Source organism: Protobothrops mucrosquamatus, unplaced genomic scaffold, assembly GCF_001527695.2.
Source record: "Protobothrops mucrosquamatus isolate PMUCROS unplaced genomic scaffold, P.Mucros_1.0 scaffold1807, whole genome shotgun sequence".
Taxonomy (NCBI): Eukaryota; Metazoa; Chordata; class Lepidosauria; order Squamata; family Viperidae; genus Protobothrops; species Protobothrops mucrosquamatus.
This window is the reverse complement of record NW_015387944.1, coordinates 1-24,624: the sequence shown is the minus strand read 5'-3', so window position 1 is coordinate 24,624 and position 24,624 is coordinate 1. Positions and strand designations below refer to the sequence as shown.

Here is a 24,624-nt window from a genome sequence, read left to right as displayed (position 1 = left end):
CCGATTGGTGAATCTGAAAGACTCTTGTGGTCCCCTTATTTCCTTTTGGGTCGTCGTGGTCTTCAAAGATCCAACCTAGAACTAAGGAGAAATTTCCTAACCGTGAGAACAATTGTTCAGTGGAAGGGCTTCCCTCCAGAGGTTGTGGCAGCTCCATCACTGGAGGCTTTCAAGGAGAGACTGGACAGCCACTTGTCTGAAATGGTGTAGGGTCTCCTGCTTGAGCAGGAGGAGACTGGACTAGAACAGCGGCCCCCAACCTTTTGGGCACCAGGGACCAGTTCTGTAGAGAGAGGATTTCCGTGGACCGGAGGTGGCGTGGTTTTGCGTGCTACCTGCTTCCCGCGGATGGGGCTTTGCTTGTTTGCACAGCCGGGTACTGGTCCAAGGACTGGAGGTTGGGGACCCCTGGACTAGAAAACCTCCGACTCTGTTCTTCTGTGGAGCTGGTGGAGGTCTCAAATGTTTGGTCCGGAGATGTTATCAGAGTCTCCGGATGAGAGTTTTCAGCTGGATAAGCCTTCAAGGATCGTTGCTGGCTTCCCCGTGGCTTTTCTTGGGGACCATTAATCCTGCTGCCTAGTGACTTTTATCTCAGTTCCCCAGGCTGGGTCCAGAGGCTTACAGAGTGGCTATCTGGTGCAGTGGCAGCTTCCTTCTCCTGTCCTCTGTGACACCCACTCCCTTCTTTGGAAGTCGTCAAATGCTGAAGTCTGGAAACAGACACGGCTGCTCTGATGCGCCCCTTGGAAACCAGCAGGTTTGGCTGAGGCTGGAGCAGCGTGCCGTGTTTCTAGTCCTCAGTGTTTGCTCTTAGGGCTTCCCAAACAGGGGCAGCTTCTCTTCCTTTTAAGAAGATAGATGGGGCTGGTGCTAGCCTCACTGCTAAAAGAGGTTCTTCTCCATAGTCTGGAATAATCAAGTTAGGGTATAAATCGGTCTTTTTGAACCTTGGCAAGTGTAAGATGTGTGGACCTAAGCTCCCAGAATCCCCCAGCCAGCTTTGCTGAGAAGGGGAATTCTGGGAGTTGAAGTCCACACATCTTACAGTTGCCAAGATTTAAAAAAACTCTTATAAATACGGTGTGAGAAATTTAAACCCAAAGTTCTGGATTGTTATTCCAAGTCAAAAGCTAGCTTCTTGCGAATGTCTTTTCAGCTTGGCCTCTGTCTTTATCGCTGATACATTTTCCTCCAGCTTCCTGCCATTTGCTCTTTCTTAAGTCCATCCCCTGCAGCCCTTAAAACCCCCTCTGCCCCCCCCCTCCATGTTCTCTTTCTCTTTCTTCCTTAGCCAGTTTTGGAAGGGAGGGACAGCTGCAGGCCGAGGCTCTGGGAGGAGCTGCTGGAGGGAGAGGGTTGCTCCCCTTTTTATCTTCGCAAGCCATTTGTGGCTGGCATCCTGGATTGTCTCTGCTAGCATTCTTGCAGATGGTAGAAGGGAGGAGTGGGCCATGTAGGACAAAGGTGGGGCTTGACGGAGAGGTGTTGGTTTGAGTGCTGAGAAGCCAGAAACATTGAGCGGAACAGGGGTTGGACTAGAAGACCTCTGAGGTCCCTTCTTCCACCCTTTGATTCCATGTTCTATGACAGTGGTGGCGAACCTATGGCACGGGTGCCAGAGGCGGCACTCAGAGCCCTCTCTGTGGGCACGTGCGCCGTCGCCCCAGTCCTAGGCCTTCAGCTGGGTTTTATAAAACCTTTTCGCTTTAGGCCTCCACCGTCGTGTGCAAAAAAAAAAAAAAAAGGTTCAGTCAATCAGTCAATTTCAATTTCTCGCGGGGAAAAAAAGATCTCGCAAAGTTGGAATTGATTGATCGAACTTTTTAGTCCCACCCAGTCTGCCGTTACCACCACAGCCACGCCCGGCCAATGGGCCACACCCAGCCAATGGGCCATGCCCAGTCGGCACCCGATGATACATAAATGGGTTTTTTGTTGTAGTTTGGGCACTCGGTCTCTAAAAGGTTCGCCATCACTGTTCTATGAACACTCTTCCAAGCCAGGGGACTCTGCATTCCTCAGTGAGGAGAGAATTTGCTTAGGCCCAAAAATACTCTTTCTAAGCTTACGTATTGCTGCTCAAAAGAGAGTCTGAGCTTGCATCAATGGCTATAACTGTCCGCTTCATTCTTGGGTCCCTTCCAGAACTGCTGCCAGCCCAGTGCCCTGTTTCTGGGGGTCACCAAGAAGATGCTTCCCAAAGCCATTAGAGGGCAGGAGGGATTCCATTCCACGACTAGGAGTCAGCCTTGACCTGGGTGTTGTGTTTTGGGATGATTCAAATGTTCAAAGGTCCTTAATTTTCCACATGTATTCAAACCGCCTTCAGCCTTTAGAAAGTGCCCTTTCAGCTGCAACTCCCCGCTTCTCTACTTTTGGGGAACCCTAGAAAGATTCCCGAAATGGCTGCTTGGCCTTCCGTTCATGCCAACTGTGCCAGGGCAGGAGCTGGCTCCCAAGAGGTGGAGCAGGCTGTGAGTAGCAAGGCTCGCCCACGTGCCAGCCGAGCTCTGAGTTGCCAACTTGGCAGAGGGCTATGGGCTTCCTCCATGTTGAAGGGGAGGGCCTTCCTCAGCCCCACCTCCCTATGAATGGGCCAATTGGCAGCGTAGGGGTGCCCTGCATGGTCCGGATTGGCTGTCCGCATGAAAACCAGCCGTTAGTTTGGATTTGAACGGCAGAGGAAGCGCCAGGCAGGACCGTTTCTGACTCATAGCAGCCACTCCTGCAGGAGCAATTATTCCTATGATTCATGGGCTGCCGGTTCTTTCCAAGCATGGGGAGCTGCCAAGTGGGAAGGGGAAGAGCCAAGATGGGCAAGATGCCCACTTGGAGGGAGGAGGCAGGAAGGAGGCCTCCCCAAATGCTGGGGAAGACCCCTCTGCAGAACCTCCTGGTGCCATCCCTGTCTACCTGGAAGTTTTGAAGATCATGCTGTGGCTGCAAAAGTTTGCTTCCCACATTATTGAGCTTTTATTTATTTTTTAATTATTTTAAGTTTTACATTAAAAGAAAAAAAATGTAAGTTTGCAATAGTGGCAAGTATCTGTAGCTCCCTTCATTAACAACATCACTATCTCTTAAAATGAAACCAAACATCTTTTTTTTCCCATATCCTTCCCAATTTCTATAAACTCATTTCTGGGGTCTATGGAGATCCCCAGTCGTCCAGGTGATGGTTGTCTCAAAGGTGCTTTTCCAAAAGGTAGTTGGACCTTCTTGGGTTTCTTCCCTTGAAAACGTTCCGCTTCTCATCCGAGGAGCGTCTTCATTTTTAGCTGAAGAAGTCAGAACTGAAGAAGCTCCTTGGATGAAAAGTGAAATGTTTTCAAGGGAAGAAACCCAAGAAAGTCCAGTTGCCTTTTGGAAAAGCACCGTTGGGACTCGTGTCTCCCTGCCAAACAGCAAAATTCCAGTGTGAACTTTATGAGTTTTTAGTCTTGTGATGGTGCCAATTTTTTTGAGCTGCAGTTCACAGGCAAACAGCTGCTCCTTGCTAAAAATTGTGTGCAATGTGCANAAATGTTTTCAAGGGAAGAAACCCAAGAAAGTCCAGTTGCCTTTTGGAAAAGCACCGTTGGGACTCGTGTCTCCCTGCCAAACAGCAAAATTCCAGTGTGAACTTTATGAGTTTTTAGTCTTGTGATGGTGCCAATTTTTTTGAGCTGCAGTTCACAGGCAAACAGCTGCTCCTTGCTAAAAATTGTGTGCAATGTGCACCGAGGTGGGCATTATTTTCTAAGAAGAACTCCTAAGTCATGGGCTTCTTAAATCCTCTGCTCTTCCCCAGTAGCTTCCCGAAGCGTCTTTACCTTTCAAGGACGCACCCAGCTGGGATCAGGCAGGTGCAACTGCAGCTGTGGTGGGACCACAAATACCTGGGACCCCTGTCCTGGCAGGCTACCTTCTCCTGCAGCTGCAGCTTTGATGATAAAGGGACTGCCTTTATGTATATGTCCTTGGACTAAAGGCGCCTTGCCATCAGACAAATGCATAAATTCTCAAAATAATGGAGGGCCTTTAAAAAAACACCCAGAAACTCCCTGTGAAAATGCCAAGTCTTAAGAGCTTTCCTGAGGTCTGGGGGGTTTTGCTGCAGGGAAAGAGGGGTCCAAACTCTGGGGACAACCCCTGTGTTAGTGTTTCTCAACCTTGACAACTTTAAGAGGCATGGACTTTGACTCCCAGAATTCCCTGGGGATGCTGGCTGGGGACTTCTGGGAGCTGAAGTCCACCCGTCTTCAAGCAGCCACGGTTAAGAAACACTGCCCTAGAGGGAACATAATCGGGACCCCAACCCAAATGAAATATGTGCAAGAAAACAACTCAGTGGTTTGGGCAACAGCTTCAGACTTCCTGACGTGTTGAAGTGAAACAAGCGGCTTCTCCCCAGATATCCGCTGTGCTGAAACCTAAGTGTAACATGTAGCCTGCCCCCAAAGCATTCAGCAGGAAGTTGGGATGTTTGTGCCAGTGGGTCGATGCCAGGGAACAAGGGGCACCTGGTTAGCTTTGGGTGGGCTCTTCTTTCCTTTAATTGATTCCTTCTGCCATTTCTCCTTGGATGCGAAACCACAACCAGGCACAACTAATTCTTTGCCAGTGTTACATCGCAACAAGAGACAGGAGGAGGTGCGTTTTGTGTTCTGCCCTTGTGAGCGTGCTTGTTTTAGAGTGGAAATTTCTGCCGAGGGTGGCAATTTGTTTTCCTGCCATTTGGCCTTGAATGGCCTTGAATTTAGCCCACATATGTCTTTAATTCCTTAGTTCCAGAGCCTTCACGGCAAATATCTCCCCCGTCACACAACAGATCCAGCTTTGTGTGGCTCTTCGGTGCTTCCCAAAAAATAATAAAAATCCCACCCTTTAAATTTTTGTCTTCCTTATTGATCTTCCTTTTTCCTACATTGCTGTCCAGGAACTTTTTCAGGCTTGGAAAACTTGTTTGTTTGTTTGTGTCTGTGTGTACATGTGCAGGCACACACTGTATAAGCTACTCAGAATAAAGTTTTCCCAGGTGGCTTACAAAACATGTTAGAGCCGCTATTAAAAACAGACTAAAAGGAGCCGTTAAACTTGCAGAACGATGAGCAAGACAGACAAAGAGCCTTGGATTTCATTCGGCTCTGGAATGTGCCGGATAGCACACACAACAGTTGTCTGCAGCAATTGTGCTATTTTTTCAGGGCAGAGCAGCTGCCCCTGCCACCGACATCCAGGACATCCGCATGGTGCTGGCCGCAGAGGTGGTCTCTTTAATGATGAAATGGAGTGGGGGTCCTGCTCCTTCTCACCGGATTCAGATTGAAGTGCTTAGCAAAAGTGCCTTTCCTGAGCTGGGTCCCGCCTTGGGGCGAGATCTGGGTGCCCTTCATTTGGGGCAACAGGGCTGGACCTCTGGAAGCTGCGAGAAGGGCAACTGGCACGCCCACCACCCTGGGCAGCGTTTCTCCTGTTGATCCATGGTACCAATAAAGGATAATTTATTTGTATTTATTTGTAGCTAAGAGTTGAACTGTGGGGTCCTTGCTGCTCTCTGAGCTTGGTGGCTTTCTTGCAGATGTTTCACGACCCAACTAGGTAACATTATCAGTGTTAGAAGGGGGGAGTGTTCAGAAAGGAAGAGGAGGAGGAAGAGGAGGAGGAGGACTGTGGGGTCCTTGCTGCTCTATGGGCTTGGTTGTTTTCTTGCAGGTGTTTCATTGCCCAACTAGGTACCCTAATCATTGCCTGGACTACTGCAATGCTCTCTACATGGGGCTCCCCTTGAGGAGCACCCGGAGGCTCCAGCTAGTCCAAAATGCAGCCGCGCGGGCGGTGTTGGGAGGGACTCGTCGCTCCCATATAACACCGCTGTTGCGCGAGCTGCATTGGCTGCCTGTGGCCTTCCGGGTGCGCTTCAAGGTGTTGACCATCATCTTTAAAGCGCTCCATGGCATCGGACCAGGATATCTTCGAGACCGCCTCCTGCCGCAGATTACCCCCCATCGACCTGTACGCTCCCACAGAGTGGGTCTCCTCAGGGTGCCGTCGGCCAGACAGTGCCGGCTGGCGACCCCAAGGGGGAGGGCCTTCTCTGTGGGAGCCCCCACCCTCTGGAACAAACTACCCCCAGAGATCAGGGTCATCCCTGATCTCCCTTCCTTCCGCCGCGCCCTTAAGACTTGGCTATTCCAGCTTGCGGGACTGGCCTAGGGGAAATTTTTAGAGGGGGTTTTAATTATATTTTAATTAGATCACAGTTAAATATTTCCTTTTTAATTAATTTTTAAACTTGTAATGTTATCTGTGTATTTTTTACTTGATTGTTAGCCGCCCTGAGTCCGCAAGGAGAAGGGCGGGATATAAATTTAATAAAATAAAATAAATAAATAAATAAATTGCTAGACCCGTGATATTCCTGCTAATAGTGCTGAGGTTGGTGGGTGGGCTGGGAAGCAACTCCCTTCCACGTCCAGGGCTTCCTCCTCAGACCTCTCCTGAGCCCAGGAGGACGGAGTGGCTTGCGTTCCCGTCTTCTGTTTTGCAAGCTGCCGTCCCTTCCCGTTGCCTGGGATTGAGGAAGGGAGCAGACTGCCCTCCTGCCCCTTCTCCATCTGAGCTCCTTTCTGAATGATGCGGGTTAACCGGACGACTTCAGCCAGGCACTTCCTCCTTGGCGCCCCCCAACTCCAGCCTTAGTGAAGAAAAATCAGCCGCAGGGCAAGTGTTTCTTTGCTCGGTGGTGGGAATTCACTGGAGACCCTTCAGCCCAGTGGCTGTTCGGGGAGCAGGGGAGAAACCTGCTTGTGTCTGACAGAAACAAGCTGCCTTCTCTGGACTTGGGTCAGCCTGTGTGAAAGCACAGACACGGTGTGCTTGTTGGGTGTTTTGGTGCTGTGTGCTGCACAGCAGCTTTGCTGGCTGGGCAGTTCTGGGAATTGAAGTCCACCCATCTTGAAGAGGCTCCTGCTCTATTCTGCCCATTCCAGCAAGCAGCCTGTCTCGGGCAGTTGGAGCAACCCACTCTTGGCTGGGAGAGGCTGAGCGGGTGTCGGGGTGCCGGCTGGAGGCAGACGGTCCCTTTTGAAGCAGCAGGAATGCTGCAGGGCAGGGAGGGGGTCGGGGGGGGGTCCTCCACAGACTTGGGATTAAGGAGGGAGCAGGATGGACAGAGCAAAGAGGAGGTCGGGGATCCGAGGCAGCCTTGCCCTGCAATGGCCGGGACCACGTGGGGGGCCATTGGAGAGAACTGCCTGCTGTCCTCACAAGGGAGGTGTGCTGAGGCCGGGGGGGGGGGGGAGAGGATTCTGACACACACCATCACGCCCTTCCTCGGTGCTGACGGACTTGGGTTCCGTTTCTGCTTCCCGGTGCCTCCAGCCAGCGGGTGCCACCCAGCGAGCTTCTCTGCAGCTCCCCAAAGGCTGGGCCAGGTAGAGAAATCCAACTTGTTTGCGTGGCCCAGTTCTGGATCGCCTCATGTTCGGTGACCATCTGTGGCTGAAAAAGGTTTTTCAAGCGGTTGCTAGACAAAATGCCCCGAGCTGAGAATCTGATTGGCGTATGAAGGATAAAAAGGAGCACACAGATGACACGTTTTCCTTGGAAAATAGTTTGTGGGCCATGTAAACATGGCCCAATACTGCAGGAGGGGAGAGCTGACGTTAGCCTGTGTCGCCTATCCCAGGAATATGACATCATCTTTTCTGACTTAGGAATTTTATGACGAGGCAGAAGATTTTGTGAGGTGCAGCATTTTCATGTGCAAATGCTCTGAGTTTCTTCCCCTTCCTCAACTGACCCGTCGGGGCGAAGACTCCAGCAGGCGGACTTCCTAACTGCAGCGCCAGCCCTTCTCCGCCTGCCAGCTCCTAACTCCGGGGCTCCATTCAGGATGTGAAGGGGAGGCCAGATTTTCCACCCGAGCCTGCTGACCAAGAGCTCCGTGGGGGCAGGTCCCTTCTCCAGGGCTGGTGTCCTCCTCGCCTGGAGGGAAGGGCGGGTGCCATTCAGCAGGCTCTTGCTTGTGTAGCGTGGCGTCTCGGGGACAAAGAAATGGGTGACCTGAGCCGATGTCAGGGACTTAGGCTCCCTTGCGGAGGCTTTGCCAGGGATGTCTGGAAATTGGGTCACTGCCACTTCTCGAACAAGTTGGCTTGCTCAACAATCTTGAACAAGCTGGTTTCTGTTTGCATCAGAGAGATGTAATGCCCATGCTCTTCACTGAAGCCCTGAAAGGCCTCCCTGGGTCGGAGAAGAGCAGGCAGAGTGGGGGGGGGGCGCGGAGTTGAGCGAGTCATCAGCCTAGAGCAGTGATGGCAAACCTTTTAGAGACCGAGTGCCCAAAACCCACTTATTTATCCCCGGAGTGCCAGGTGGGCGTGGCCCACTGGATGGGCGTGGCTGTGGTGGTCATGGCAGACAGGGTTGGTGTGGCCAAGGTGGCCGTGATCACCTCAATGTTGCTCATGGGGAGGGACGCCTGTGGGGGCCGGGCAGGGTTGGGGGAGATCCAGGGGGTCTCTGGCAGGTGGGGCGGTGGGCAGGAGGCTCGTCCTGCAGGGTGAGGCGAGGCAAGGCAAGGCAGGGTGGGGGTGCCATTGTCACAGGGCAAGGTGAGGCAGGGGCCAGGGCGGCTGCTGCCTGACACCATCGGCCCCTGCATACAGAGGCCAGCGAGCACATGGGTGCTGGGATGCATCCAGCCATGTGGGACCTCGGCGAGTTAGTGGGCGGCTGGTTGAAGAGGGACGGTTGCCATCTCCGGGGCATGGTGAGTGTGCCCACAGAGAGGGCTCTGAGTGCCGCCTCTGGCACGCGTGCCATAGGTTTGCCACCACTGGCCTAGAGTCCTTACATTCCCACAAATGTCTAAGCCCAACCCTCTTGAATTCCATTGATTCTTATCTGGCACCCATGTGGCACTGAGCCTTGATTAGATTCTTGAGCAATAAATCTTCTGAATTGCAACTTAATGTATAGTCCTGATTCTTCACACCATGGTGCTTGTTAGTGACAGAAGGATATTTTTCTTTTGAGCATTTGCTGGCCTGTGGAAGCCAAGGGCCTTTCTCCTGGGTGGACTGAGCCACGTTTTTTGGGGAAGGGGAGGCAACTTTACCAGCATCCCATGATTGGCAGCTTGGCCCTTATCTGATACAACCCCCATTCGGAAATCTAGCATTTGGCTTTCACAGTTTGCTTTATTTTATTATTCCTCCATGGAAGAAAACCTGAATTAAATTATCTGAAGAAGAGGACTTCAAATATGTGAATCTGAAATTAGGAGGAACCCCCCCCCATCCCAAAGGCGCTTCTCTAATCTACTTTCTGGATCCCCCTCTTTAAAAAAAAAGAAGTATTCTGGTTGAAGATGTTGTCCTCCCTTCCTTGCAAGGGGAGTCAGTTTAGAGCTCCAGGCCAGGGCGAAGCAGCCCACCTGCCGGCACAAGTGGTGGGTCCCCTCTGTGTATTCAGGGGGTTGCGTTGTCTGGAGGGGAGCAACTGGTGCTTTCTGCCTGTCCTTCGGTGGAGACTGAGATGGAAGGAAACGTGAAACCGACTTTATCCCAGTTTGGTTATTCAGTTGGGGCCGCCCTGGATGTTTTCTGCAGGCATCATGCTGAATGGGGCTGGGGGGGGTGGTGAAGAGGGCCACCTGTTCTTCTGGGAAGGGAGGTTTGGGGACAGTTGTTGTGGGTCGCCAGGATCCATCTCGCATTGTCCCCTGAAAATGAGGACATTTTACATGTTAGGGAGGGACAGCCTGCCAGCCGTTTTGCTGGCTTTGCGTGGAGAGGTGTGGAACCATTAATCTGATCAACAACCAGATTGTGGCAAAGCTAAAACACTCCTCTAAATTAGAGGTTTAATAAGCAAAATAAGGTCTAAAATGGAAATCTGGAGGATGGTGGAGTCATCATATGTAAATTACATGTCCTTGCAAGTATGGCTGCATGCTTCTTTTGTACTAAGTAGAAAAAAAGTAAATGATTTTACAGCTAAGGTAGCTAGCTAAAAAGAATTTAAAACTGGATCAAATTATTTTCCATGGAAATAATCCAAAGCCCGCAGCATTTTTTTTTCCTAGAGCAGTGTTTCTCAACCTTGGCTGCTTGAAGATGGGTGGACTTCAACTCCCAGAATTCCCCAAACTCGGAGAGCACCGGGGACCCCACCGTTCCTTAACCGTTCCATTGCTGGGGCTTGAACCTTTGGCTGTTCCCTGTGCTGGTTTAGCTCCTAGGGCCAAGCCATTGTGGGTAGAGTCCTTTTTCAAAGTTCATCCCTTTCCAAGGTTTGCCTGGGGCCCCTCAGACGCTTTATCCTCCAAGCCATGCTAGGACTGACTTTGTATAGCAAGCTAAATCTGTGCTAATAAAACATTGTTTTTTGCTTCCATGCTATACAATGGCCCAGTTGCTATAATTACTGAGAGAATGGCTAGGTTAGTACAGGATTCTAGATTGCCTTAATGCTTAATAGACTGACACAGTTGGAAGGGACCTTGGAAATCTTCTAGTCCAACTCCTGCTCAAGCAGGAGACCCCACGCCACTGATGGCGAACCTTTTCGAGACCGAGTGCCCAAACTGCCGGGTGGGCGTGGCCCATTGGGTGGGCGTGGTAATGGCAGACTGGGTGGGACTACAAAGTTCAGTCAATCAATTCCAACTTTGCGAGATCTTTTTTTTCCCCGTGAGAAGTTGAAATTGACTGATTGATTGAACCTTTTTTTTTTTTTGCACACGGCGGCGGAGGCCTAAAGTGAAAAGGTTTTATAAAACCCAGCTGAAGGCCTAGGACTGGGACGATGGCGCGCGTGCCCACAGAGAGGGCTCTGAGTGCCATAGGTTCGCCACCACGGCCTTGTGCCATTTGAGACAGGTGGCTGTCCAGTCTCTTCTTAAAAACCTCCAGTGATGGAGCACCCACAACTTCTGGAGTAAACTACTCCATTGATTGATTGTTCTGACTGTCAGGAAATTTCTCCTTAGTTCTAGGTCGCTTCTCTCCTTGATTAGTTTCCACCCATTGTTTCTTGTCTTGCCTTCAGGTGCTTTGGAAAACAGGTTGACACCCCCCCACCCCCCCACCCCGTTCTTTGTGACAGCTCCTCAAAGTATTGGAAGGCGGCTGTCATGTTTCCACTGGTCCTTCTCTTTATTAGACTAGACTTGCTCAGTTCCTACAAGTATGATTTAACCTCCAGGCCTTTAATTAACTCTGTTGCTCTTCTTTGGACCCTTGCAGAGTTTCACCTTCCGCATCTTGGGCTGGGCAGATGGAGCCAGGGACTTTCAAACTTGCGAGATGCTAGAAGGCAGTAGCGTAGCGTGGGTTGTCAGCACCCAGGGCAAGTAATTTGCGCCCCCCTCCACAGTGGGCGGCGTCGGCGACCCGGCGGCTCGGATCGGATTCGCACAGCCAGCACTGCAGAGAGAGTGAGTGAGCCAGGCAGGGGCAGAGAGCTGCGAGTGCGAGCGCCCCCCCCCAGATGTTGCGCCCGGTGCAGCCGCCCCCCCCTGCACCCCCCACGCTACACCTCTGCTAGAAGGTGAACTCTTTTTGTACCTCACGGAGGCTGTTCAAAGCCCCTGAAAGAGGCGTGTTGGCCCCTTAAGTGTTAAGCCGCCATGTAAGGCTGCCTGGGTGAGTCTGAGCCAGCAACCTTGCTCCAGCCCCAGCATGGCTTTTGAAGGGCCGGGGAGGGGGGTTGGCAGCAGACGGCAGCTGCCTTGGACCCGTGGAGGGAGCTGCTTGGAAGAGTTTTTCCAAGTGCTTTTTGCACCTTCTAATAATTAACTTCTTGCTCTTTCAAGAGAGAAGAATGGAGAGATTACGTTTGTTTGCAATGCTGAATAAACGGCAGTTTATTAGGTGTAGCACTTGGGTGTGGCCCTTTACCTTGCAAATCGTCTCTCGAGGGGTCCTGGCTGCTCCCGGAGCTGGCTTGTTTTCTGGCAGATGTTTCATGACCCTAACTAGGTAACACCATCCGTGCTAGTGAGGAGAGCCGTCTCCTGTCAGTTTATGTTCTGGTGTCACCCACTGAGACAGGCAGGACGACACCAGAACATAAACTGACAGGAGACGGCTCTCCTCACTAGCACGGATGGTGTTACCTAGTTAGGGTCATGAAACATCTGCCAGAAAACAAGCCAGCTCCGGGAGCAGCCAGGACCCCTCATTCCAGCCCTGAGCTACAAATAGTCTCCCTCATTGGAAACAGTCTTTTAACAAATAACCTGAAGATTTAGTCTTTCTGCTTGAGGTGCATGGCTAGGAACTCAAAATATTTAAATGGACTATTCTTCAAAATCAGGGTTCCCGAATCCTGGCAACTGTAAGATGCCTGGACTCCAACTCCCAGAATTCCCCGGCCAGCATGAAGTCCAGGAATTTTAAAGTTGCCGTGCTTGGGAAACACTGTTCTAAGTGAACCACCTACTGATGTAAATAAATGAGGTGTCCACGTTTTCCTTCAGTAACTTAAGGAACAGATGAATTTTGAACGTTGGCAATAATAATAAATAATAATAATAATAAATTTAATTTATATGCCGCCCTTCTCCCAGCGGGACTCAGGGCGGCGCACAACATATTTAAAACAAAACATAAATACATTCCCCCCCGATAAAACCGAATTAAATCAAATTTTAAAGTTGTGTCTCTGTCAAATTGTTAAAAGATATTATTCCCCTTTAATGGATTCGCCTGGCGAGGAAGCCGCTGGCTCTTTGCTAGATCAGGCTTGGTCCTTAAACCCTTGCAAACAAACAACAGGCTCGGAAATGAATGATGCAAATTGGGGGGGGGGAGGAAGGAGCCGCCCTTTATGGCTTGGAGGCCCAACCGAAGAAGAAGCCTCGTGAAGAGCCAGGCTCAAACCAGAACAGCAACTGCTGCCCTCCCAAACCCACCCAGCTGGGCCTCTTTCTCCCACCCCTTCGGCACAGAGCAGCCCTTGACGTCAGCCACGGCCGGGAAGAAAACCCTGCTTTGTTTACCGTCTTCAGCGGGAGCTCTGCCCTGGTTCCTTGTGTGGTGGCAAGATGCCCACCAGGCTCTGGCCCCTTTCCCTCCCTCCCTCCCTCCCACCCAGAGAAGAGGCTCCCAGGGCGTTGCATCACACTGCAGGGGGAGGAGAGAGCTGGGTGGGGTCTCCCTGTGAAGTGGGGGAGACAAGGAGAATGGGACCTTTCTCTCTTGGGAAAGAGCCGGGCTGTTGTTGGAGAACAAGGCATCGGCGTCGCCTGGTGGGTTTGGGGCCTCCTCCGAGCTTCAGAAGCTGGCACAAGGTCAGCCCACGCCCAGCTTCCTTGCCAAGGTTGGGGGCTGAGTCACCGGACACAAACTGTCCAGAGGGAAGGCGCTCTGACAGTGCCTCCAGCTTAGAAAACAGACAATCCCACGAATCCTTCTTCCTCTCTCTGTTTCCTCTTACCAAGGGACGTCAAAGGTGTAAGCCTGGAAGGGCCTGGAGTACATTCATAACATTTTCAGGGAAGGGGGAGTGTAGCAGTATAACAGAGTTGGGAGGGACCTTGGAGGTCTTCAAGTCCAGCCCCCTGTTCAAGCAGGAGACCCTGTACACCCTTTCAGCCAAATGGCTGTCCAGTCTGTTCGATCATGGTTTCCTCACCAAAAAGCTTTAGGTAAATCAAGTTTGCTAGGTAAGACGCCCAGAGTCACCCGGAGTGAAACAGGCAGCCATATACATTTTCTTAATGTAAATAAAAAAACTTCCCCCTTTTCAGCTAAATTCCTGTGACACATTTTTGCATCACGGCCGATGTTTTTATTCTGCTACGTTTTGTAGTATTGGCTAAAAAGTCCACGCTGTCTCTTCAGGAGCTTCCTTTTTATTTTTGTTTGTTTGTTTTTTTGCAGGTCTAATGGTTACAGCGTTCCCCTAAGACATGTTACTTGGCCTCTTTTCTTAGGGATGCTCCCCAGATAAAGAGAAGATGAATCCTGGCTGTGTAGCTTTTAAGTGAACCTTTTCAAAAAAAAGGATTTCCTGGATTGAACGCGGGGTCAGTCCAATCAGCCGGTGGAGCAGATCTTTGGTGGCTCTTCCCCCCCCCCCCCAGGCTGCTTCCTTCATCCTTGGCATTTGGAATGCCAAGATTGACTGCTTTAGAGGAGGAAGGCTCTGCTTTAATGCCTTAAGCCTGCCATGTTGCACACTCAGAGGTGCCAACGATGAGGCCATTTTCCCCTGCTGTCTTTAAAGCATGCAGCTGCACCGTCTGCCCTCTCTTGGGTGCTTCAGCCCTGCTGCAGGGCTTCCCGCCAGCTGGAGCAGCGGCTGCCGCCCTCTCCCGGGTCGTGCCACCATCCTTTTGCGGCTTACGGCGGAGGCCCCGTGGCTTCCTGGACTCTCTTGGGGGGTGGTGGTGGAGGCACAGCCCCTGGGAGGATGCCAGGCCCTTCCTTGGCCCAAAGAATGCCAGTTGTGAGCTGCCTGCCAGGCGCCTTTCCCAGGTGAGCAGCTTCAGGATCTCCTCCTGGCGCTGTGGAGTATCTGCATCTGGCCACAGGTGTGAAGGTTTTTCTTCCTAGGAGCCACCCCAGAAGCCCAGTGCAAAAGGGGTCTGTCTGTCAAATTGTCCCCGGCCCTCCCTTTTTCACTCTCCCGAAGTGCCACGCCATGGAGTGATGCTTAACAATTTATGACCTACTGCATAGAACCCTAAGGCAGGAAGGGACCCTGGAGATCTTCTAGTCCAACCCCCTGCTCAAGGCAGGAGACTTATACCATTCAGACAAACAGTTGTCCAATCTTTTCTCAGAAACCTCCAATGATGGAGCACCCACAGGTCTGGGAGATGAGCTGTTCCACTAATCAGTTTTTCTGCAGTTTTGTTATTTTAGGCCATGCCTGTGGCAGATCAAGGTGACAAAAAGGCAATAAACTATTTCCTTGTATCCACCTTTAAAGAAATAGGTGGCACTCTTTGAATTTTGAATGTTTCTGCGTAAGTATGACCTGAAAGGGGATCTGTTTTTTTACACAGGTCTTAAAACTAGACAAGGAGAACCCAAATGAGGCAAAAACATTACCCTTGTTCAGTTGTGTATTGGGGGGGAATGTTCCAAAGCTGCGTCTCTGCTTGGGCTGGAGCAGAGCAGGAGACGGTGACCAGGAGGGGAGGTCGGGCCGGGTGCCAGTCAAGACGCGGCTTACGTGTTGGTTTCTTTTCCTCCTTAATGCAATATTGAACGTCTTGTTTCCTGCATCTGGTGAGCTGGAAACTTAGTCACAGCCATAAAAATGCATTTATGGATGGAGAGTTTTGATGCTGCTGCTGGGAATGTGTGGGTCTGTATTGGCAGTCCTCAACTTATAACCATCTGTTTAGCAGTCATTCAAAGTCACGGCAGTGCTGGAAAAAGGGACTTACAACCGGTCCTTGCACTCACAATCTTGCAGCATCCGGCGGTCCTCCAATTGTGATCCAGGCGCTTGGCAATTGGCTCACACTTTCGACGGTTGCCGTGTCCTGCAGTCCTCTGGGTACCACTTGCAACCCTCCCAGCCAGCTTCTGACAGTCAATGGGGAAATTGGTAGGAAAGGTCACCAGTCACAGTCTTGCTTAATGACTGTGGGTGATTTGCTTAATGACCTTTGCAAAAAAAATCACAAAACCGTGTGTAATCACATTTTGTCTCACTTAACAGCTGCACTGCTTAACAATGAATTTTCCAGCCCCTGTTGTCGTCTCATATGAAGAACGGTTGCAGGAACTGGGTATGTCTAGTCCAGGGGTAGGCAACCTTGGTTCTTTTATGACGCGTGGACTTCAACTCCCAGAATTCCTGAGCCAGCCACGCTGAGGGGAAAGGGAGAGGTTTCCAAGCTGAGCCATGCTGGCTCAGGAATTCTGGGAGTTGAAGTCCACGAGTCATAAAAGAGCCAAGGTTGCCTACCCCTGGTCTAGTCTAAGAGAAGGACGAGCAGTGATGCGATAGCAGTCCTCCAATATTTGAGGAGCTGTCACAGAAAAGAAGGAATGGACTTATTCTCCAAAGCCCCCAAGGGCAGGACAGGAAGTAACGGGGCGGGGGGGAGGTCAGTAAAGAGAGACCCAATCTAGAACTAAGGAGGAATTTTCTGACAGTGAGAACTATTAACCAGTGGAACGGCTTCCCTCCAGAAATTGTGGGGCTCCATCATTGGGGATTTTTAAGAAGAGATTGAAGAAGCCATTTGTCTGAGATGCTATAGTGTCTCCTGCCATGAGCAGAGTGGATGGAAAGACAGATAGACAGAGAAACAGATAAGTCTTCCTCCTGGAATTGTGGGTGCTCCATCACTGGAGGTTTATAAGAAGACATTGGAGCACCATTTGTTTAAAATGGTATAGGGTCTCCTGCTTGAGGTGGGGGGAGTTGGACTAGAAGATCTCCAAGGTCTCTTCCAGCCCTATGATTTTATGATTCTGAGATAAGATAGATGACGGACGGACGGATGAAACAGCTTGCCCCTCCAGAGGTTGTGGGCACTCCATCACTGGAGGACTTCAAGAAAAGACTGGACAACCTTTAGTCTGAGATGCTATAGTGTCTCCCACTTGCGTAGTGGGTTGGACTAGAAAACTTCTGAGGTCCCTTCCAGCACTATGGTATTTAGGGATAGGAATAGGGATAGGGATAGAAATAGGAATAGAAATAGAAATAGAATAGGGTGGGGTAGGGTAGGGTAGGGTAGGGTAGGGCAGAGTAGAATAGAATAGAATAGAATAGAATAGAATAGAATAGAATAGAATAGAATAGAATAGAATAGAGCTGGAAGGGACCTTGGAGGTCTTCTAGTCCAGCCCCCCGCTCAAGCAGGAGAACCTATACCATCTCAGACAAGTGACTGTCTAGCCTCTTCTTAAAAGCCTCTTAAAAGTGATGGAGTGCCCACGATTTCTGAAGGCAAAGCTGTTCCACTGGTTAACTGTCCTCTGTAAGTTGGGAACTACCTGTAACCTAAAGGGTAACCAAACCAGTTGTAGCAACGTTGCATTAGAGTAGGATAATCAAGTTGGAAGCAAACAAGGGGACTCAAGGCCTGCTTAAATAGCCAGGTCGCTAATGGCCCCAGCAAGATTAAGGGAGACCAGGTGTTCCTATTAATATTCAAAAATGCACAATGGTTTCTGTTCCATATATTTCACAGGCTTTAGAAAATTGTAACTCCTTTTCGTTAAAAGCAACACTGGAGTTGGCTCACAGAGGCCCAGATTGCCCATACTCGTTTATGGGCTAGAAACTAATGCTTGAAATTGAACAATTTCTTACCTGTTATTAAGTTTGCTCAGGTTTATTTTATGCAATAACTCCTGGACACTGTGTGTGTGTGTGTGTGTGTGTGTGTAAAAGACCAGCTTGCATTTTGCAACTCTGAAATCAGACAGAGCCGTTCAATTGTGCAGGCACCCACGTGCGCTCACCAATGATTTCTTCCAGCAACACCTGTGGACAGCCCCCGTTTCTGTGGGAGGGTCCGGGTGGGGCCCTCAGTGCCCGCAAAACGCTGTTCTGGCATTCAGGAAAAACCCTCCCTGGAAACGGAAGCCTGGCGTTTTGCTCCGACTCGCAAGGGCGTGGTGGCACGGGCCTGTTTTCCCCACGTGTTTCTTCCTGCCTTTTCTTCGGAGTGGAACAGATGAGTCAGAGGACGATGGGCGGTGGAGCTCCCCTTCTCGTCCAGACAGCTCAGCGGGGTTTCTGCTGCGTGACCAGTTTTGGTCACCACAATACAAAAAAGATGCTGAGACCCTGGAAAGAGTGCAGAGAAGAGCAACTAAGACGATCAGGAGACGGGAGGCTAAAACATACAAAGAAGAGCGGTTGCAGGAACTGGGGATGGCTAGTCTAATGGAAAGAAGGGCTAGGAGGGACATGATAGCAGCCTTCCAGGATTTGAAGGGCTGCCCCAAAGAAGAGGGGGGGGGGCGGTCTTAGACAAAGCCTCTTAGGCAAGACAACAATGGGTGGAAACTAATCAAGGAGAGAAGCAAACTAGAGCTAAGGAGAAATTTCCTGACAGAACAATTAACCAATGGAACGGCTTGCTTTCGGACGCTCTGGGGCTCCCATCATTGGAGCTTTTCAAGAATTGATTGGACAGCCTTTTGTCTGGAATGGTATAGGGTCTCCAACTTGTGTGTGTGGGGGGGGGGTTGGACTAGAAGACCTCCAAGCTCCCTTTCAACTCTGATATTCCCTTTCTGGCAATCCCTCCCTCCCTCCCTCTTGGCTCAGCCGGTTCCCATGAATATCTAGTACGGTGGTTCTCAACCTGTGGGTCGGGACCCCATTTGGGGTCGATCGGCCATTTTTTTTCCGCCATTTTTTTTGTCCGCCATTTTTCCCCCTTTTCCGGCGGGTGCCTTACCTCCCTTGGGCTGGGCCAGCTGGTGGTCGGCCTGCTCTGTCTCTGCCGCTTGCCAGCTACGCCTCGGCCGGCGCAGGGGGCGGAACCACGCATGCGTGGCGCTCCCGGGCAGGGAAAGTCCTCGACTTACGACTGGCTGGGTAGTCCTCGACTTACGACCGGTTTAGTCCTCGACTTATGACCGGTTTAGTCCTTGACTTACGACCGGTTTAGTCCTCGACTTACGACCGGTTGGGGTTGCGGCATTAAAAAGGTTGAGAACCACTGATCTAGTAGCTTGTCTCTTTAGTAGTATTGGTGTTGTGAGAACAGGGCTTTGTTCCTCCCCGGCATTGTTCAACTGCTTCAAAGGAAAATATAGAAATACCCTTGGTGATTCACCTGGCTGGGGAGGTGCTGACAGGCAAGTCAGGGTGCAGGAGGAGGAGGAGGAGGACCCCACTTCCTGGCCTGGAGGGTTGTGGCTTTTGCCCCACATTGCTGGTTGTGTTCTAAGCACGGGATAGGAAAACATCTTTGGCTTATGAGCGAAGAGGTGCAGCAGCATGAGAGGAGTGCAGGGTTGGCAGGAAAAGGAGAAAAGGTAGCGACCTTCCCTTGTAATCCTTTGGGGGGGGGATATGGGGAGGTGGTTACCACAAGTGGGGGAGCAGCCTCTGCAGAGAGCTAATAGGCTGAGAGTTTTCCTTTTTGGTTTCGTGCTTCTGGCCGTTCCAGTCAAAATGCACTGCAGCAGCGGTCCTCAACCCCTGGACCCGCCACCGGTCCACACCATGCCAGAGGCCGGTCCGCACAAACAAGCGAAGCCCCGTCTGCCGGGTGCTGGCAGCACGTGAAACCAGCCCCCTTCCAGTTCCCGGGGAAAAACCAGTCTCCACGGAACCGGCCCCTGGTGCCCAAAAGGTTGGGGGCCGCTGCATTACAGGGAATCCTCATTTAGCAACCGCAGTTGGGACCTAGACACTTGGTCGTTAAGCAAAATGGTTACTAAGTGAAACCTGGATTGCTGATGATCTGACTTCAGCTTCCCTTTGCTTCGTAGACCTGCAAAATTATTTTTTCATCATGTCAATGAGGCTGTCGCTAAACGAGGACTACCTGCATGGAAGCCCTTACAACTCACAGAAAGCAGCAACTGCTCTGCGTAGGAGGATCAAAGCAGAGAGTGTGGAGGGAGGGGCCCGGGAGGGGGGGGCAAGAAAATTCCCGGCAGAGTTAGCTTGCCACCCCCTCCCCAATCAGAGTAGAGTGCAGAGTTTGCAGAGTGGATGCTGTCTCCTCCTCCTCTCCTCCCCCCCCACACACCCCCCCTCCACAATTTGTGGGTCTGGCTCTCCAAGGGGGCCCCCACCTTGCAGCCTCGGGCTTCGTGCCATAGGCAGGAGATGAGATGTCGGGGTGGGGGTGGGGGAGGAGAGGGCTTAACTTGGGTGTAGTTGGCCTGTGCAGAGTCCGGGCAGGGGATTTTCCTGGCCGGGAGAAAGGAGCTTTCTGGCTGTGATGGGCCCCGCCATGCTGGTTCTGTGCCAGCTTTGAGGAAGTTCTCCCAAGCCCAAAATAGAAAGTCCCTTTTCCCACCTCCTTTAAAAAGCCTCGTGACGTAGAAATGGATGACTCTGAGATTCCACTTCCTTGGTTGGGGGGGGGAGGGGGGAATCCTGTGGCTGTGATGTTGCTTGATGTGGCTTTTGAGAAACAGCCCAAAGGTCTCCTTGGCAACTTCTCTGCTGGCGTCTCCGTTTCTGGCAAAGGAGCTCTGTGCGAGGAGCGGTCATGAGGACTAGAAGTGCCACCTTGCTTTTGCAACCCAGAGCCCAAGATTCTCAAGAGTGGGCAGAATGGCCGCACAGTTCTCCCTTGAAGTAAAAGTAAAAAAAAATGAGGCTGTGTGTGTTCTTATCTTATTCTACTGGGTTAAAAAGAGTCAGAAGTCAATGCTTTTCTTTCTTTTTCCCCTTTTATCCTACAGTTTTTCCTCTTCCCTTTTTCCTCCCCTACTTTCTCACTATTTTCATTTTTATTTGTATTTTATATTTTGATAAACTTAATAAAAACGTGGAAGCATAAAAAGGAAAAATCAATACTCTCAAGGGTGCCCGGTGCCCTTTTTGCCCTTGGGTACCCATGCCAGCAGCTGAAGGGCACTTTCCTCGCAATTGCTTGCTTGTGAGAAGTGGAAGAAAACTCAGCCCACGGGCAATGGGTGTGTGTGTGTGTGTGTGTGTGTGTGTGGCTTTTAGATTCGTCTTTCTAGTAATTTGTCGTGAGTGTAATTTGTAACACTGAGTTACATCTTACAAGGCCAATATGAAATCAGAACCACACGGGCACTCACACCCCTTTCAAGGACTCGTCATATGCCCGCCTGCATAAGCCTCACCCTTGGGGAGAGACTGGCGCAGCATCCATCCTCGCTTGCCAGTTTCAGCTCAGCCGGTTTTGGCCATCGGTCGGATTCCAGAACCACAAATCTGTGCATTAAATAGTTTCGCCTTTCCAAGTGACCAAATATCATCGCTTTTCCTCTCTGGACGATCCGTGTTGCCGAAAACTTTCCTTGGACCCACCGCTCTGGAGGGTGCCTGGACTCGGTTCAGCTGGCCTCCTCCTGGGAGGTGCATGACACCCGCCCTCCCCTTGCGGACTTCTGCAAATCCAAGTCAAAACTGAGCCCCCCCTTCTGTCGAAATCTGTGGAGCTGAGGGGGGGGGGGAAGGAAAGAAAACTTGTTCCAGTCCGCAGGGCAATTGGTGAGGAGTGAAACAGGCAAAGGTGTTGCTGAAAACCCAGCTGGAAGCAGCGGCCATTGGCCCATGGCCAGCTATAAGGAGCTACGGCCACAATTGAGCTCAAAATCCCTCTTGCTAAGTGAGACAATTGTTAAGTGAGTCTTGCCCCATTTGACAACCTTTCTTCACACAGTTGTTAAGTGAATCACTGCCGTTGTTACATTAGTAACGTGATTGTTAAGTGAAGCCGGCCTCCCTAAAGAATTTGCTTGTCAGAAGGTTGCAAAAGGGGGTCACGTGACCCTGGGAGACAGTGACCGTCACGAGTGTGAGTCAGTTGCCAAGCGTCGGGATTTTGATCACGTGACCGGGGGAGGGATGCTGCTCATAAGTGTGAAAAGCGGTCATAAGTCACCTTTTTCAGTGCCGTTGCAACTTTGAACAGTCACTAAATGAATGGTTGTAAGCTGAGGACTGCCTGCATCCTTCTACTCCCCGTCAGCTCCCGAGCGAGCCTGCCCTGCTTTTAAGCCCTTGTAGTTTCCAGTTGCATCTTGTCTTGTTCCAGAAGGAAAGGGAGGCAGCTGAGGAATGGAAACTTGGATCCCAGCTCCGATAAACATGCAGATTTTTCCTCCTCTTCTCTGTATTTACAGAGTTTCCCGTCTCCTTCCTAAATTAAAGCCAAATGAAACTTAAAAAAAAAAACGGAGGCCCCATTTCCCCTGCTTTGACTGCGTTGTTGGCATCCTGCATTGGGCTGAGTGGAGAGAGTGGAAAGGGGCTACTTAGGAGCCCCCCCCGCCCTGTTCCCTGCTGGGTTTACTGGACCCCGCCCCGGGGACCCCCCCCCTCCAAGCAGTTTGCCTCAAGGCTTGGCAGTTGAAGGGGAGAAAGCGGCCTTTGCTTCCTCTCCCGCTGTGGGCCTTCTCCTCCGCTGTGCTCCGTAAAACGTGCGGCAGACTCACCTCGGGCTTCCCGCCCAGCGCCGAGCCCCTCACCCCAGATCCGAGGCTGAGCCGAGCGCCCTGGAGGGTTGTGCTCACTGGTCTTCATTGCTTTATCGCTCTGTTTCTCTCCTGCTTGACTTTTCACAACTCCAGACAGTTTTTGTGATAAAAAAAACAACATTGAATGTGATTAATGCCACTTAGGGCTCCACCTGATGGTTAGTGTAGCTGAAAAATGCCACACAGGATGAACAACCAGTGTTCCTCCCGTCTTGGCAGCTTTTAAGACGTGCGGACTTTAACTTCAGTGAAAGATCTGCAAGGAAACAAGAAGCCCTGAGAGCATCAGGGAACGCCCCCCCCCCAGTTGGTCCACAGTTGAGCTACAAGTATTCTCTTCTATGGGCACGAATTCTTAGTTGATGATCCTCCCAAGTGCTGGGACACAAAGCATCGCTCTGTGACTCAGTCGGCTGCGCCCTTCGCCTTTCCCTTCGTGGAGATGTTTGTCTTTTGACCTTCAGCCTGAAATCCTGGCCCTTGGTGGCCTTGCTGGTCCCCACAGCTCTCGGGTGCCCAGTTTGGAAGGAATCTCTCCTTTACGACCAGAGAACAGCGTATTTCTTCTAAGTCAGTGGTTCTCAACCTGTGGGTCGGGACCCCATTTGGGGTCGATCAACCATTTCATGGGGGTCGCCAAGCAAGGCTGTCCGCCATTTTTTTGTCTGCCATTTTTTCCCCCTTTTCCGGCGGGTGCCTTACCTCCCTTGGGCTGGGCCAGCTGGTGGTCGGCCTGCTGCCGCTTGCCAGCTATGCCTCGGCCGGCGCAGGGGGCGGAACCACGCATGCGCGGCACTCCCGGGCAGGGAAAGTCCTCGACTTACGACCGGTTGGGTAGTCCTCGACTTACAACCGGTTTATTCCTCAACTTTCAACCGGTTTATTCCTCGACTTACGACCGGTTTAGTCCTCGACGTATGACCGGTTGGGGTCGCGGCATTAAAAAGGTTGAGAACCACTGTTCTAAGTCAGGATTTCCCTTCAACATCTTAATTAGCGCTGCACATTTCTTGAGTCCTCAGCAGCTGAGGCTACTGGGGCCAGATCTGCTTTTGATCAGTTCTCCTCCTTGCTGGTGAGGCCGCCCAAATAGCCAGCCCCACAGATGAAAGGGAGCTCCCTCTGGAGGGGTTGCTAATTTAAAGTCTCTGCTCCTTCAAGCCTGGACTTCTTGATGTCTAGAATTGCACGCATTGCCTTCCGGCCACACTCCACATGGCGCCCACAAGAGCTTGGGCAATGATCAGCACAGCCAGATGAGGGCGCCAGATTCCCAGAAAAGGCAATTCTACTCACACGTGAGCCTGTTGTGGTTTACTCAGTCGTCGTTTGCTGAGATGTGTGAATGGAGTCACTCTTTTTATCCCTGGCTAGGTTCAAATCTGGCTAATGTTCTGGTGCTCCCAAGTCTTATTCCCATGGGCATCTTATGGGTGTTGCCTATTGTGGTTTACTCGCTTACAAATGAACGAGCCACAATTTGCAGAGGTGTGTAAATGGAGTTGTTCTCTTTATCTCTGGGCCTGAGTTTGAATCTGATTAATATTCTGTTTCTCCCAAGACTTGTTCCCAAAGTCTCCCAAAATCCATCTGGTGGGGCTGCTGGGCACAAGAACTTTCCTCCTTACCGATGGCTGCATCTTTCTCTTCCAGGGACACCAAGAAGAAAGGAGAACTGCTCGCTGCCCAGGCCCGCCTGAAGGATGTGGAGGCCTTGCTCAACTCCAAAGAGGCTGCGCTCACCACCGCCTTGGGGGAGAAGCGCAACCTGGAGGGTGAAGTCCGCAACCTCAGAGGCCAGTTGGCCAAGGTAGGCCGGGCACACCTGTGAAGGTCCCCAACAGTCTCCCCGCTGTGCTCTTGGGGGACCCTTGAGATGGGAGGGGGCCAGTTTCTCCTCCTGTGCCTCCATCCCTTGTCCATCTTCGGACTACCGGTTCCAAACTGTTATGCCAGGAGGAATGAGCTTGTAGGCTCAGGTAAACTATGCCTGCAAATGTCTGTTGTGCAGGAGGGGAGGGGGTCCTTCTGCTAGGAGACCACCAGCCTTTCACCTCCTTCCTGGGCCAGCTCCTGTCCCTGCAGATTGCCAGCCCAAGGGCAATAAAGATGGCAGAGCCAGGCTTAGGCTGGTCGGCCTTATTAGGCTTCCAAAAGTGAAGGCAGGCTGGGGGTCTTTTGAGTCCCCCCCCCAACAATGGGTCGGTGGGCTCCTGTTATGATTTTTATTTGGCCATGCTTTATCTTTTTGTGAATTTTGTAATTGTGAATTTAACTTGTGCTGTTCCTAAGGAGGCCAAAACAGCAGCAAGATTTATGACCGTATTTCTCGAGCTTGGCAGTTGGATGATGGGTGGACTTCAACTCCCAGAGGGGAATTCTGGGAGTTGGTCCATCCATCTTCTACTTGCCAAGGTTGAGAATCATTGGTCCAACGATGGACCAACAGAGCTATTGACTGTCCTCAGCTGTGGCCCTTCAAAGGTAGACCACTCCTGGCCACTGA

The 24,624-nt window shown here is 51.2% G+C and overlaps 1 protein-coding gene across 1 annotated transcript in view; it reads left to right on the top strand.

Moving 5' to 3' along the window:
• Positions 1–23,928, top strand: part of LOC107294039 (lamin-A-like) — a gene marked incomplete at its 3' end in the record, with an annotated part of 42,107 nt that extends 18,179 nt beyond the window's left edge. The window contains exon 4 of the mRNA XM_015823244.1: positions 23,772–23,928. Within this exon, the coding sequence (XP_015678730.1) occupies positions 23,772–23,928 (157 nt within the window). The remainder of the gene's footprint in view (positions 1–23,771) is intronic.
• Positions 23,929–24,624: the final 696 nt, after the last annotated feature.